The sequence below is a fragment of the Primulina huaijiensis genome, chromosome 16 (assembly GCF_012295235.1).
Source record: "Primulina huaijiensis isolate GDHJ02 chromosome 16, ASM1229523v2, whole genome shotgun sequence".
Taxonomy (NCBI): domain Eukaryota; kingdom Viridiplantae; phylum Streptophyta; class Magnoliopsida; order Lamiales; family Gesneriaceae; genus Primulina; species Primulina huaijiensis.
In genome coordinates, this window is record NC_133321.1 from 7958996 (window position 1) to 7976054 (window position 17059).

Consider the following 17059-nt stretch of genomic DNA (forward strand, 5'->3'; position numbering starts at 1 on the left):
TCGACTCCAACTATTCCGGTGTTAGCGGGTATTCTTGTTGAAAATCCCTACAAACTTTCTTCAAATCTCCTTCTTTAATTTTCGAATCAGGTCCACGACCGGATTACTTGTTCTTCTTCTAACTTGCACTTAGAAGCTATTGTGCGTAGAGATAGAACACGAATAAGAAATTGACTCAAGCAGAATTTTTCTTGCAAAAGGAACAAAACTTTTCGAGAGCAGCACTTCAATCTTTTTGGAAGAGCCGAAAATTCATGAATCTTGCCCAAAAGCTTTTTCGGATGCATTTTGTAAATTAAGAATAAAAAATATAATAATTTTCTAATCCTTTTTTTTACTTAATTAAGTTAATTAAAAGATTCCAAAAAATGAATCCCCTAGTCAATCTCGAATGCATGCCTTTTTATTAGAATAAAAAAACATTCTAATTATATTTATAATCTTTCTTTTTGCTTAATTAATCCAATTAATTAAGTTAACTAAAGATTCTAAATTCATTACATATTAAATGCAATCTCGAATATTGATACATATATTTTGAGAATATCATGCATTTATATTATTTTGCTTTGTGTGCAAGTTTTAAATTATGGTATCATGAATATTTTCATATTACATAAATCAATACCATATTTAATAAAAACTTAATGAGCTATATTTTAATTCGTTAAAATAAAATTTAATTATTAACGCCCATTTGAACTTTTATAAATTAGCATGATAGGCTTAGACTCTTACAAGCCCATGATCAATGCTTCCATTACATTAATCTCATTATAATCTCGATCGACGATCCAACATCATCGATGTGACAATTTCAACTTATTTGTTATTACGATGCACACTTTAATTTCGAGATCACCAATGTCCAAATAAGGTAGGTGCACTCCCGTTGACTATTTTAGCAGTCATGCTCTCAAAATTTCTATAATCTTTTATAAACTTTATTTATAAGTTTTTCGATTAATCATATCAAACTTATTTCTTATAAATTCAACTCAATAAATTTATTATCTCAACGGGAACAAGTAAACCATTGCTTGTGTGACCCTCAATGGTTCAGAGATACAGCTAGCCATTGGTTCACAACTCTTTGTGATTCAGGACATAATCTTTTATTCGGGCTTACCGTAATTTGCCCCATTCTATGTATCAAAAATTGATAATGAGAATGTCATAAATCAAATTTCAGATTAAACCCATCGAATCATGATAAGAGCGTCTAGTAGCATCGTCCCATGATTCCCTAGATATCACTGATAGTGCCTGCAAGGACCAGTCGATTGTGATTAACGTACAGTACGGTCCCTTAATCTCATATATCCCGATCGAATCTGCAATCATTGGTTCATCGAGGGTTGCATAATAATTCGATAACTATGTGACACATCGTTTAAAATAAATAGTGGCATCGCATGTACAATTGGAGAACTCTTTCTCTAACGTACATCTCATACTCTGTCTACAGATTTCATGCACTATTATTTCATCAGATCAAATAGGATATCCACACCCGTAGGTGAGCAGTGGATTCCGATTGTAATGCACTGGCTCCTCCATGTGTCGCAACTGTACCCAATCTCGCCACCTGATGACCCTCCTGGAGTCGGTAATAGAATCAAAGCACAGGCCTAGAATATATAGCCTCAGTGTTCTCCCAGGTCATAAGGACTAAAGGTGTACAATCATAACCACAGACTTATCCTCTCGATGAATGATAACCACTTGGAAAGTCTGAGGGAGGGTAGTTCAGTATAATCATCATATGACTACTCATCTGCATGTTTGGACAGCTCTCAATGTCCTTACTAAGAAACGCGGTACACAACGTCACAGATGCTAGTCTCGAGCTCAAGCGACCTTTATCCATGTTTTAGGCTGCTGAACCGGCTAGGAACAAATTTAGGTTATATATTGTTTACAAATGAGCTTCAACATCGAATTATGATTCATTTGTATTAAAGTATAGTCAAGATCTTTATCTATATTGATCACATGAGTATACAGATAAAGAAATAACAAACCATGAAATAATGAATTACATTAAAATAAAGATTGTTTATTACAACTGAGTTAATAAATTCTCTAGCCAACAGTTGGCTTACAGGACATCTACTCTAACAAAGGTATGCACTACCATTTGATTCATTCACACATTACTCGCACTGAGAACTACTATATCTCACACTTTCACCTATATTTTCTTGAGTCGAGATCTGACTTATGCAAATGAGGGGTCATGCCGGAAATACTCTCTAATGCCCACAAACCCCTGTTTGTCTGTGCAGATCCGTCCAGACCGAACTCGAGGTAAATTTTTTGTTACATCAAAATTCATCAATCAAATTAAATACCAAATCAAATATATATCTCCAAATCAAATTCATCTATCCAAATACAATATAATTGAAAACGTGTGCCACGCGTTTTCCTATTGTTACTTTTTAATAAATAACTAAAAATCAGGGATCAATTGCATCTAAAATCTATAAGCTATTCGACCTTCTGGCATATAACAAACAAGAGAGACTAAAACATTTTGTCCTCAAATTATTTGAACGAAAAAAAAGTGATAAACCGGGATTATGTAGTACACATGCATTCCAAATGACATCCTTATTGAATCTATGTAAAATTAATATGAGTAGCCTGTACTTGAATCATTATTTTATATAGTAGAATGTCTCTTGTAAAACAGTCTCACATATCTTAATCGTAAGACAGGTCAACCCTACTCATATTAATAAGAAAAAGTAATATTTTGTCATGGATAACCAAATAAAGTATTTGTTTTTTGTGTATTTCATATGAAGTATTTCGTCTAGTGTGGTATAAATTAAACCATAGGTATTATAATTGATTTAAGTTGGGTTTTTTTTTTAAAAATTAATTTATTTTTTAATTTTATTTTCAAAAATAATTTAAAAAATATTTATATTGCTACTTTACGGCAATCCTTGCTTACAAAGCACGGATGGTGCGGACGTGGAGCATCGTCCGTGCTTTGTAAGCACGGACGGTGCTCCACGTTGGAACGTCCGCGCTCGTCCGCTCATTCATTTTTTCCTTCTCTCTTCTTCATAATTTTTCCTCCCCTCTCAAAAGTTTTTCGACATCGGTGCTTACCTTATATTGAATTTTAGAAGATCGACAACATATTTCAGAATGACAGAGAATCGAGGTCCGAAGATTCCAGTGTCCTCTATTTACAAGAGACACATATGTCATCAACAATTTCTTCCTTAACAGTTGATGATATTATCAAAGAGAATAGGTCAGACAATTTGATTTGGAAGTTATACACTGATAATTATATAAACAATCGTGTACTTACATTTTTGAATCATATGGGTTTCTATGGAGTTTTAGAATGTGGTTCACAACTTTTTGATAATCATTTGATTACTGCTCTTGTTGAACGTCGGCGACGCGAGACACACACGTTTCATTTTCCATGTGGTGAAGCAACCGTCACGTTACAAGATGTTTCAATAATTTGGGGTCTAACAATTGATGGTGAAGTAGTCACTGGAATAGATGTGTCACATAAAGTTGAGGAATGACAACACATTCGTTTGGATTTGTTGGGATTTTTGTCATCATCAAAATATTTGAAAGGTGGTCATCTGTCTATGACTGCACTATACGATCATTGTATGTCTAACATTGTTACTGATGATACTTCAGAAGTAGATGTTGTTAAATTTACCCGTTGTATAGCGTTAATGATTATTGAAGGAATAATGCTCCCTGACTATCAAGGAGGGTCTGCTAGACTAATATTTTTGCAACTGCTACGTGATATTGATAATGTGAAGTCTTATAGTTGGGGTAGTACAGTTTTAGCATTTCTATACCGTGAGTTGTGTAACGCGTCACGTATAGAGAAGACTACAATGGCTGGACCTTTATATATCTTGCAGGTATAATTAATGTAATGTGATTATTTAACAAAATATTTTTGTTAATTTTTTTGATATATTTTTATTATTATAAGCAGATATGGGCATGGAGCAGGATTAAATGTGTTAACCCCGACCGAGGTGGGTTAACATTAGGTGTACCTCCCGTTGATCCAGATGCTAATATTCCAGTTTCTCCGTATGGTGCACGGTGTCACTAAAACTTAAATGTCACTAAATATTGAATATGATGACATTTATGAATGTCATCATAAGCATTTATTCTTGTAGTGAGGTTATTCAAATGAGAAAAATCCTGAACATGTAGGATTGCGTAGAGGGACGAGAAGACGCAATCCACCTGATTTTGGGACCGGGAGCCATTTGTATCATTATAATAATGACGATGATTCTTCAACTTAAATGTAACTATATCAATTCTATTATTGTATACTTTGCATTGTATAAATTGTACCATTTCTACAATATATTAATAATAAGCGAAAGATAAACGGAATATAAGATTAAAAAAATCATAAGTGCCTAGTAAAAAAAGAAACACAATTAAACAAACACGTCCATAAGAATGTTTTAACATTTACACGTCCGAACACAAGAAAGTACACGATTGACAGATAAAATGAAAAAACATAGTTGACGTCTATGTTATCAAATTTGTCATTCATCACCTGCGAAAATAAAATAAATTACAATTATTAAACCCCAAACTTTAACACATGCAATGTATGAATTGTATATTAATAAACAAATAAAAGCATGGGATATCATACCTCACTCAACTTGAATAAGGAATCGTTGATCACGGCTCATCCTCGTCATTCTCTGGTGGCACTCCCGATGCATCCCCTTGTGGTTCAAGTTAACTTGTTCTTGATGAGCCATGAAGGCAAGAGTCTCATCTACTTTGTCGTTTTGGGACCGCCTGCGGGGCTGTGGGCGACGCGAGGCGACGGTGCTCGATCCACCTGTATCTCCCTCATGAGTGGGGAAGTCTAACTGTCGTTTCGTGTACTTCCTTTGAAAGTCATCTGCACAAATGGGCTTCATTGGTTGCAGCCACTCCTCATCATCACGAAATACAACCCCCTGACCTCGCACACAACTCTGATATGATTGTGGGAAAGAAAAGCCCGATGTGTCTATTATTCACGCTCATCATGATCTGAGAATAGATGAGCTTTCCTATATTGATGTTGTAACCCTCATGTATCGCATATAGTACCACGGCCCGCTCTTTTTGTACTTCACTCTTGTGCGAGACCGTCATCATTCTCCTTGCCAGAAACAAATACCGAAGGGCAATATCTGCCGTCAAATATTTCTCATCAAAACAACTAGGTGACCCTCCTATTGGTTTCCAGATCGCCCCAGGATGACAGAGTTTGTTGATTATCATAGCGTAATCCGGGGTAGCAACCAAAGCCAGGAAGGCAGAATCATCGACCTCGGGCGTTTCTAATAATGCATTGACATTACCCGAATCATACGACACAAGTCTACCCCGAACACAGGCCTTGTTATCCGTCCTCTCCCCCGCATTTGCATAAAATTCTCAGACCACTGAGACCACCGCCGCGTTAGGTTGAGCCCTAAATTTTACCCATCCCCGTCTCTCCAACTCCACAAGAGGCCCTACGTATCGATCCTCCCTTTGCCTACGAAATCCTTGCTCGGTAATCAGGTTTCTATGAATTTTTGCATGTTCATACCGAGCCTTAGCCGCCTCATTCACAAATCTACTTCTATCAAATGACGAATAAGAGGAAGAACTAGGATTACATTTCGACTTCTTAGGAGCCATGGTGATAAGAATTGCAGGTGGTGAATTGTGTTGAAGAAGATGACCGGAGAAAGAGAGAAGAGGAAGAGGAATTTGTATTAAGAAATTATAAATAAGGGGATTTAGAAAGAGGAATTTCTAGTTAAGGATTTGAGAGAGAAGGAGAAGGAGAAAATGTTTGTAGAATGAGTGAATGGGAGGGGAGAGAAGGGGGGAGCGGCCATATACCCGCTCCCGCTCGCTCTCGAGCGGTAAAGAAATACCGCTCAAGCGCGAGCGGCGTTGGATTTGTTTCCAGCTCCGCCGGCGCCCGAGCGGTATTTTTTTGCCGCTCTAGGGCAAGCGGCGCTGGAAAAAAATCCAGCGCTGCTCGCGCTCGAGCGCGAGCGGCATTGGAAAAACTCCAGCACCCCTCGCGCTCGAGCGGTGAATAAATACCGCTGGGGCGCGGGGCTGGGAAAAAAAATTTCCCAGCCACTCTCGTAGAGCGGTTATATTTTCCGGTCGCGTCCGAACGCGACGATTGTTCGTCTTTTTATTTTTTTTTTAAATTAAATATTTGAAAAGTAAATATTCAAAAACATAAAAAAAAATGTACATAAAGTTATTCTCAATTAACATATCAAGCGTTATTACATCATAACAAAAGACTTCATCAATGTTGTCTCTCTCTGGAAACCGCTGTGTCCATCTCATTTCGCAATCGTGTTGTTCTGTCTCTACCAACTCTTCTTCTTTCACGTCTAACAGGGTTGTGGTTCAACTCGAAAGTTGGAGGATCCCAGTATCGCTCATCTGCAAGAGGTTGAAATCTGCCCTCGTACGTTGCCAAGTACTCAGATATGTTATATCAGGGCTGCACAAGTGTCGTTGGATCCAAAGAGTGCCACTGAGCGGTGCAAATAGCATGGGAACATGGAATGCCAAAAATCGTCCATTTACCACATGCACAATCACTCGTTGATATCTTCACGACCTGCAAATGTTGGCCACGACTTGGTCTTCCTACAGTTGCGATCGAAGCAGTTTGCTCACGTATATCGTACTTCGCAACATGATGTTCACTATATTTTCTCGACCATTTCTCATATTTCCGACATGCGTAATCTGACCACAGCTGATTTTCCTGAACCATACGATCACCTCTTGTAACACGTTCAATGAAATATTGTACGCACCTTAGAAGTGTCAAGTGTACTATGGCAGATATAGGAAGTCTACGCGCACCCTACAACACACTGTTCAAACACTCCGACATATTGGTTGTCATCACCCCACGACGCCAACCACCGTCATGAGCCAAACTCCATTTTTCTTTCGGAATTCCAGCCAAATATCGGTGCGCCAAAATATTTTTTTGCTTGATTGCCTCCATTATTGATTCAAACTTACAAATTTGATTTTGTGTCCCTGCATCCCAGCATAAATCTTTCAAATGCACGTCTTTAAATTTGGCGTTAAAGTTTGAACACACATGTCTCAAACAAAAACGAAGCACACCGTATGGAGATTGAAAATATGGTAGATCTCCAGTTGCGCGCACGATTCCCTTATGCCTATCAGAAATAAGACACACACCATTTTCACTACAAACAACATGTCTTCCTAGGTGCTCAAAGAACCATTTCCAAGAATCTGTTGTTTCTTCGTCCACAATAGCAAATGCTAGCGGTATAACCTGATTGTTCGCATCCAGAGTGACACTGATCAACATTTTGTGCTTGTATTTGGTATACAAGTGTGTACCATCGACACTTATTATTATTTCTGACAATGCCGAAACCTATCAATACACGGCTTGAATGCCAAGAAAACATAGTTCAGTGTCTTACTCATTTTAGTATTGGCTCTGAGATGCTTCCACTCCACAACTGTTCCCGGATTATATTTGGACAAAGCAAGCATATATTTGGGAAGTAATTGAACGGAGCTCTCCCATGTACCATACGCAATTTCCATAGCACGTTTCAAACTGCGCCATGCCTTCGTGTACGATATTTGGTATCCATATTTATCTTTCACATTTTCGATTATATACTTAATCTCATACGCAGGATCACAACGAACAACTCCCAATAGCGTATGTGCCACCATTTGACTGTTCAAATTCTTATGATCTATACCAACAGAAGTAGATATACAAGTGTGAGGTCCGCCATATTTTGTTATTTTCCAATACCCAGTCTTGACCTTCAAAGAAGCGGGAAGTCCCCATCGACAAATGACCGTAGAAGAATTGTTTTTACAACGTAACTTCCACAAACTGCGTGTGCTTTCCACTACACGGTACTCACGCCTGACAACTCTTACTGAATAATCCTTCACAGATGCAATAAGATCATTGTTATCTTTAAATAACATATTAACACATAATTCACCTCTATCCGGATTGTAATAGCTTGATTGCACTCCAGAAGGTACATCGACAAAATCGGGAGGCTCTTCCCCAAAAAATTTATTAAAAAATGATGGCATTTCAGAAGTGTTAGAAAGAAATGGTATAGTCTGCCTCTGTAATGTGTCACGAGGTGGTTGTCGAGATGATGTTCCCTAATCAGGATTTGTACAAGTATTCACTTCATCATCAGCATTCAATTCTTCTTATTCTTCTTCTTCTTCTTCTTCTTCAGACTCACTGTATGATATATCGGGTTCAGAATCAGTCCTCAAAATATCATCATTATTGGCCTGATCCAGACAACGAACACTCGTATCTAATGTTGGATTCGGCCAATATGGAACATGATGTTGTTCCGACGAAACATTGATATATTGATCCCAAGACCCACTTACACCATCGAAACTCATATTACCAAGTCCTTCAGTAACCTATGGAATCAAAGATTCTTGCTCATGATAACCATCATATGTAGAGGTACAGGGTTGGTTATTGAAACAAGAATCGGATGCATGTCGAACGTAGGAGTCAGGATCATCAAATCCAACATGATGCTCAATTGAATTTGCTTCTACGTATAAATGCAACATATGCATATTGTCACATTGCATTATATACTGTAAAGAATCATCATCAACGAGCTTGACTTGAATTTCATGCCAAGATGATATTTCCATGAATGAATATTTTGTTGACAACTTCAAAGAAAAATTCGTTGGATCGATTCCTAACATTTTATGCACAACTTCAATCAACTCCGACAAATTAATAGACCGTAATACTCGTATCGGTCTAACAAATGAAATGCTATATTCAACTGATCCATTATCGATAACCACGTGACCACTAAAATATAAGAGTATATCGATATGAGACATTTTGCCAGTAAAACATGAGATAAAATTGAAGAAGAAATTGATAATGCAATTTTCTCATATATCATCGTTTATATAGAATAAAAAAGTTCACTACTGTTTATGTTTCAATTATTTATGTACGGGTGAAATTATGAATTTTCACGTGAAGCGTTACAAGTCTGAATGAATATTCACGTGAATCGTTCAGAAATATTCACGTGAATTGTTCAGAAAAGAAAAACAAATGGACAGGAAAAAACCGAAAAATAAAAAAAATTGATTTTGACAGAGTCCGTGCTTACAAAGCACGGAGTGGCTCCACGTGGGAGCGTCCGCGCGATTTTGACAGAGTCCGTGCTTACAAAGCACGGAGTGGCTCCACGTGGGAGCACTGTCCGTACTTTGTAAGCGCGGACGGCTCCACGTGGGAGCGTCCGCTCTATGTGAGCGCGGACGCTTTAACGTGGAGCACCATCCGTGCTTACGAAGAACAGACGGTGCTCCACGTCCGCACCATCCGTGTTTATAAAGCACGGATTGCCGTAAAGTTGCAATATAAATATTTTTTAAATTATTTTTGAAAATAAAATTAAAAAATAAATTAATTTAAAAAAAACCCTTTAATTTGAGCTGCGAATATCATAATGAATTATAATAATTGATTCCCTAAAGCCGATCTGTTAATCATTAATGTATAAACTAGCTGACTCATTATTAATAAGCCGATCTTAAATTTATTAAACCACAATAATTACTCATTCATTAAAATCTAGCTATCTAATGGATTGGTAAATAATCAATATTCCATATTACAAACGTCTTCAAGAAAACTCGGTTTTAACAAATCGGTCACTAATCAGTTGCTAAATGAAATTTGTGACCGATTAACTACCGATTTTTGGTGGTCTCATAAATAATGGCCGATGCAGTGTTATTTTGGTCACTAACTGAACGACCAAACTAAAATTTAATTCCCATTTTTAGCGACAATTTATTTTAAGATTGTAGAATTAGAGACTCAAATACAGCAGCAGTCACTAAAATAAATTCAATCACTAAATTTGGCGACTAATTTACCTTTTTGGTCACAAAATATTTATATGTCAGAGACCAAACCACAAGATTTAGTCGTTTATTTAGCAACCAAGTTATCCTCCTTCAATTTGTAGCAACCAGCCTCTTCTCGTTAATTTTTTCTCATACCGTACATATACCAAATACACTTTAACCCTTGACAAAATACCAACATGTTTCATAAAATGTTAACCACGTGGACTTCAAATAACGACAAACTCCAAAATCTTAAAGTAATGTTTAGTGGTTTAGACATTTAGTAAAACTCTAAAACTGAGAACGGGGGCGGTACTATTTGTTGGTGTACTGTTTTCTCGCACCAATCAACGTAGCGGAAGTTTTAAATTTTTGTTTCGACGTTCAAAACTATCATTGGGCGTCGTATGTTTATTTAATATTCATATATTGTTTAGTTTTTATACCTCTGTGTATATAACCCTGGACGCCAAATCAATCCGGGGTTTGTGGAGATGACCCTTCTTGAATATCCTTATAAATGGAACTTCCTCCTCTTGATCGTCAAATCCGGTCCACGATCAGATATTGCATTCCTCGCTTGGATCGTAATAGATAAGCCAAACGATTTGTACTTTGAGATTGGATCGTCCGAATTTCCAAAATCCGGTGTCGATGCTGTAGCGCGGGGCTCGACCGTGGAGGAAAGTTGGTGACCGAATGAAACGTTTACTACTTCAAATACAACTAGAAATTATTTTTGTAAGCTAAATCTCGAAAATATATTTAAACGCATGCATGCAATAACCTATGTAAATCACACATTTTAAAATAAAAGGATTCCAATATTTATAAAAATGCTGTAGTTAAAAATACGTCAAAAATCATTTTGAACCAACATGATGTAAAAAGAAAAGTGTATAAAATATCCATGGTTAATGTGTAGAAAAAAAATAATCTTCGGGTTAGCGTGCGCACATCCAGCCCCGCCTACTCAGTTTTCGTCGCCTCCCGTCTCTTCATCAATATGTTCACCTGCATCATTCACACCTAGTGAGTCTAAATACTCAATACACATTAATCGTTATAACAAGTACATATACATAACATGCAACAGTGAAAAATACTGTAATCAACATAGATTTCATGATATTAAAAGCATGAACTTAAACATATCGTGTCAAAGTATAACATGTCCAAAACATGTATCAACATATCAGCATATACGTATTCATTTTCTATATTTGAATTCCTTTAATTAGTTGTGACTTTCGTATCATCGTATTAGTCGATGGATACATCTACGTATAACCGCGGTACCCGGCGGTGGGGACATCAGCGACAGTATTACCAATCCACAGAGCCTTGGCCTTACATGTCTTCATATTATCGTATCATCATATTAGTCACAACCAACTCTCTTCCTTCAAAAACATGTCATCGTATTTATCACAAAAAAATCATGCAAATACATAAATTTTCTTAAAATCAAGCATGCAACGTATTTTTCATATTTCCATAAAACGTCATATTTGTGATATCATAAACATTTAAAACATGAAATACTTGTGATCAGCGCGCAGCCAGGATTGCTAACTCGACCCGGGTGTAAAATGACATTTTTGCCCTTGGAAACCCTAATTGACTGTTTTACCCTTGGACCTCAAAATTTCGACACGAAGCCAACCAAACAATTTAAACACCTGAAAACATACTTATAATCATTTATTAGACATAAACTCGAGCATGTTTCATAACTTATATGATTCGTTTTAAAACATGGACCAGGGTCCTGGTTTTAATCTTAATCAACTCGAAACTAAACTAATTCTTTCCAAACTTAAACCACACCTTAATCGTACCCTACCAGCCCCTAAACCACTTGGACCAGACTACTTAAGACCCTCGAAAAACCCTTGAAAGTTGCTAAATTTTCGGCACTTTGATTTCCTACAAACCCTAATGCGTCAAGCCCCCAATATTTCGATCCTAGAGCTAACAAACTCGAACCACCCTTGAGCCAACGTCACCTAGCGCTAAGATCATGCCAAGGACACCCTACTGGACCAACCTTGGCCACGCACACTACCCATGCAGACTGTCCCGCGCGATTCACCCGAAACAAGCCCAACCTTAACCCTTCTCGGTACAAGCGCATCGACCGACCCCTACAACAAGACCAGCCGTGATTGAGCCCTCCTAGACCACATCTCAACCCCCTTAGGGATAGGCTCCCCTATATCCGGTTCCGCTACAGCCGTTGCTTGGATAGGCTCCCCTACAGTCGGTTCTCATCCCCAAGCTCGATCTAGCCGCAAACCTCACAAACATAACTTAGGTTTGATCAGACCTCACCATAGTTCAACCGAACCTCGACTCCAGCATTTATATACCTTAACCCTAGACGTGTTCATCCCCCAAGCATCACAAATCGGCATCCCCTTACACAACAACAAAAAAAACGTGAGTTACATGAAAACAAATGCATATTTCGTGACAAAACGATGCATAAACGATTCAACGTAAAAGATTAATGCCCTCCTCATGAAAACACACACACCAGCATAACATAGAGTGAATGACGAGAAAAAGGCGATTTATGGCGTTTCTTTGCGTTATTACGCTTGAAAACCTTGAGATATATGCATAGAACTTGCACCGGAGAGGCGAAGAAGGAGTTTTCTTTGAAAGCTCGAGGGGTTTTCAAAGGCTGCTGAATTTTTTTGTGAAAGTGCTGTTGCTGAATGAGAGAGGGGCGGCCGTGTGTTTGTGAGGTAGGTTTAGGGTTAGATAATGGTGTTTAAGTGGTATAATTATGCACTAATGGGCCTTTAATAAAAATTAAAATGATTAAAATGTTATTCTCCCATTAAGCAATAAAATAAATTCATCTAGCACAATAACACTTCCGAAAAATATTTCTTTTAGGTAGGTTTTTGGAAATATTGCTCGAACCCTCAAAAAATCTTCCGACTCGCTAAAATTTGCGTATCGGTTAAAAATATGATCTGGCGAGTAAAAATACTCAATAAAGGTCCTTTTCTAAAATCACACTTAATTATACCATATATTAAATAATTAAAAATAATTATTTAGTAAAAATATTTTTCCTAAATATCCCCGATCTCTGTACCTCGTTCGAACGCGAAATTCAACTTAAAGCCTTAATGGATGAAACTTTAAATAAACCATGAACTAAACCACATATCCATGCAATAATCACACAATAAAATAATTAAACACATATTTTAGTAAAATCTTTAGATTTCATGCAGTCAGTTACGTAACTCAAATTTCCTAGACATTATAATTGCTCCCACTTATAAATAATTTCATCCTCGAAATTAAAACGTACCGAATAACTCTGGGTAGCGACTCCTCATCTCGGTCTCAATCTCCCAAGTAGCCTCCTCCTCGGAATGATTCAGCCACTTGACCATGTGGATCACCTTGTTCCGGAGTCTCCTCTCCTGCCTCTCCAATATCTGAGTGGGTCTTTCCTCAAAATGCAGGTTCGGCGTCAGCTGCAGTGACACGTAATTCAGTACACGCGAAGGGTTCGACATGTACTTCTGTAGCATATAGGCATGTTCAGCTCTTTCTGTGTGAAAAAGTACTTCAGGCTCTTGTGATCGGTGAAAATCCTGCACTTCTCCCCATACAAATAGTTTCTCCATATCTTCAGGGCGAATACCACTGCTGCTAGCTCGAGGTCATGAGTCGGATAATTTTTCTCATGGACATTTAACTGTCTGGACGTGTAGGCTATAACCCTGTCATGATGCATGAAAACCACGCCCAAACCGAGCTTCGAAGAATCTGAATATAGCACAAACTCTCCTTGCCCTAATGGCATAGCTAGAATTGGCGCTGAAGTCAATTCATGCTTCAGCTTGTCAAAACTATCCTGAAACTCTGATCCCTAGATGAATTTGACATTCTTCTTCATCAAGACGGTCATAGGCACCGCAATAGAAGAGGAGCCCTGAATGAACTTCCGATAGTACCCAGCCAACGCTAAGAAACTATAGATCTTTGTCACACTCTTAGGCACTGACCAATCTCGGACTGCCTTAACCTTACTGAGATCAACATCTACTCCATCTTGGGATATGATGTGGCCAAAAAATGCCACTCTGTCTATCCAGAACTCGCATTTCCTGAAATTGGCATACAACCGTCTGTCCTGTAGGGTCTATAGTACGGTCCTCAGATGCTGACTGTGCTCATCTCTGCTCTTCGAATAGATCTGGATGTCGTATATGAAAACTATAACGAACTGATCCAAATACGACTGAAACATGCGATTCATGAGATCTATGAAGATCGCTGGCGTGTTCGTCAGTCCGAAGGGCATCACCATAAACTCATAGTGCCCATAACACAAAATGAAATCCGTTTTATGCACGTAAGACTCTCTCACCTTCAGCTGGTGGTATCCTGATCGGTGATCTATTTTCGAGAATACTGATGCTCCCTGAAGCTGATCAAATAGATCATCGATCCTGGGCATTGGATAATTATTCATGACTGTGACCCGATTCAGCTCTCGGTAATCAAGGCAAAGCCACATGATGCCGTCCTTCTTCTTAACAAACAGTACTGGTGCGTCCCATGGAGAAAATCTTGGGCGAATGAAACCCTTATCTAGTGAATGCTGTATATGATCCTTCAGCTCTTTCATCTCTGCAGGTGCTAGACGATTGGGTGCTTTAGAAATCGGCACTGTACCTGGCATCAGCTCGATAGAGAAATAAACCTCCCAGTCTAGTGAAACGCCTGAAACATCGTCTGGGAAAACGATGGGGAAATCCTTGACCACGTCGACGTCCTCTAGCCTCTGACTGACTGGCTCCGGTCACTGTCACAATACTCGTCAAAAATGTCTGGCAGCCTCTCCTCATGAGCTTTCTCACAAAAATGAAGAAATGATGTGCGACATCTGCTGGTGTCTGGCAGACTCAAAAATAAATGGCTTACCACTATAGCGGTTCTGTTCGAAGAAAGTCAGTCCATACATAAAATAATATCGAACTCCGGCAATGGTAGCACAATCAAATCTGCCTGCACCGTATATTTTTGTAACCGAATCTCCAATCTCTTCACTATCTGCGAGGTAAACATCTGATCTCCGGACGGAATCAAAAACTCTGAATCCCAAATCCATAGCCTCTGGTATGATTCCTATTCGCATGACAAATGACTCGGATATAAATGAATGTGTAGCTCTGGAATCTAGCAATGCATAAGTGGCTACACCTGAAATATATATTCTTCCTGTGACAAAACAAACCATCAAATCAGATCGTGTTGAAACTTAAGAGATTTTCTATCAGTAATTAACCCAAAATCCTCAAACAATCACTGATTTACTTCTAGTGTCCCATCAAAATTTTGAATTTTACCCCAAAAATTTTGGAAATTGCAAATTGACTCTAAAGTTTCGATTTTTTTTAAAATATGGCCCTTAAAAAGTTCAAAAATTGCATCTTATTCCTCATGAAATTTCGAATTTAGTCAATTTAAACCTCAAAATTCTTGAAAATAATTACCTTGGCCCCAGAATTTTTGAAACAAGCAAAACAATCCCTCTACTTTCGAATTTGCAGTTAGGTCACTGTAATTTCGGTTATTGCATTTTGGTCCTTAAAGCTCTTAATTTCATCAATTCAACCCTTAAGTCAACCTATTAGAACATGCAACCTAATTTATTATAGGTTCTCAATCCCAAAATAATTCTCACAATCAACATAATAATTCATGCAATCGAGGCGGTAAATAAGAATCTTAAACGTAAAAGTTACCGATCATAAGTGTATAGTCTGGCTCAGCCTCCGCCTCCTCTGCATGCTTCACATAGGCCTTGCCAATCGTGGGGCCATTGTTCCTATGGCAGTCAGCTGCTTTATGGCCATCCTCATTACATATAAAGCACTTGAAGGTCCCCCACATACACCTGCCGAAGTGTAATTTGTTACAATGCTTTCACGGTTGTCCTTCCTCCGGCTTAGGAGCCCCTGGCACCTGTGGTGAGCGCTGCTGTCTTGGCTTCTTGAGCTGACCCTTGGGCCTCTACTACCCCTGATGCCTCGGTGGCCCTGTGAAATGCCTCTTCTGTGGCTGCGAGCTCTGTTGGGCTTGATGCCTCTTTTGCTGCATCTCCATATCAATGTCCCTCAGGGCCTGCTCCGCCTGAAAAGCACAAGCAGTGGCCTCATCATAGCTCGCCGATCTCATAAGCATAACATCCCTTTGCAAAGGTGGGTCTGAGGCCATCATGAAATGCCTCAGCTTCTGAGCGGCATCCCTCGCAATAAGGAGCACAAAGTAACAGCTTCTATCAAATTTCCTGATAAACTCTGCCACAGACGAGTCTCCCTGTCGGAGACTCAAGAACTCCCTCATCAGGCGTCCCCTGCCATCCGCTGGAAAATATTTGTTGCATAATATATCCTTGAACTGACTCCAAGTAAGGGTTGCCAAGTCTACCACGTGAGCAGCTGCCTCCCACCATTGGGATGCGTCATCCCTCAGCATGTAAGTGGCGCACCCTACCAACCTATTATTTAAAATTCCAAAAAAACTTAGTGCATAACGTAAAATCGTAAACCGTCAAACCAAACCTATAACTAGCATTTTTCAAAATAATAAAAACTCTTAAATCCTCTCAAAAACCACTCAAAAATATTAAAGTCATAAAATCTTTAAAGTAATCTTAATGCGAAAAACTAACAAAGGTAATTGGGTTATGTGCACCTGTAGAGCCCAAAATCAGTATACGTAAAACCCATGAATTTATTTAAGTTGCTCAATTATTTATTTAAGTTTAAAATGGTTTTAGTGATGCATAATTCATGGAATTGCATTATTTTAAATTAATTATACTTTTGTGATGCACGTTAGTGAATTTTCTTATGTTTCATGTTTAAGGCGATTATTCGATGCGGGATCGAGGAATAGAGACCGACAACAATTTTGTCAATTTTAACATGCGGTTTTTTATTTTAATTTAGTAAGGGGTATTTTAAATGATTTATTTATACTTTTAGCATTTAAAAGCTTAATTTATTTA

The 17059-nt window shown here is 38.3% G+C and overlaps 1 protein-coding gene across 1 annotated transcript; it reads right to left on the bottom strand.

Moving 5' to 3' along the window:
- Positions 1-8304: 8304 nt before the first annotated feature.
- LOC140960995 (uncharacterized) lies at positions 8305-16524 on the bottom strand. Its single transcript, XM_073419322.1, has 7 exons — positions 16067-16524; positions 15792-15943; positions 14968-15171; positions 14411-14835; positions 13955-14173; positions 13437-13559; positions 8305-8532 (listed from the first exon to the last, which is right to left on the bottom strand). The coding sequence occupies exons 1-7, from the start codon at positions 16522-16524 to the stop codon at positions 8305-8307; spliced, it is 1809 nt and encodes a 602-aa protein (XP_073275423.1).
- Positions 16525-17059: the final 535 nt, after the last annotated feature.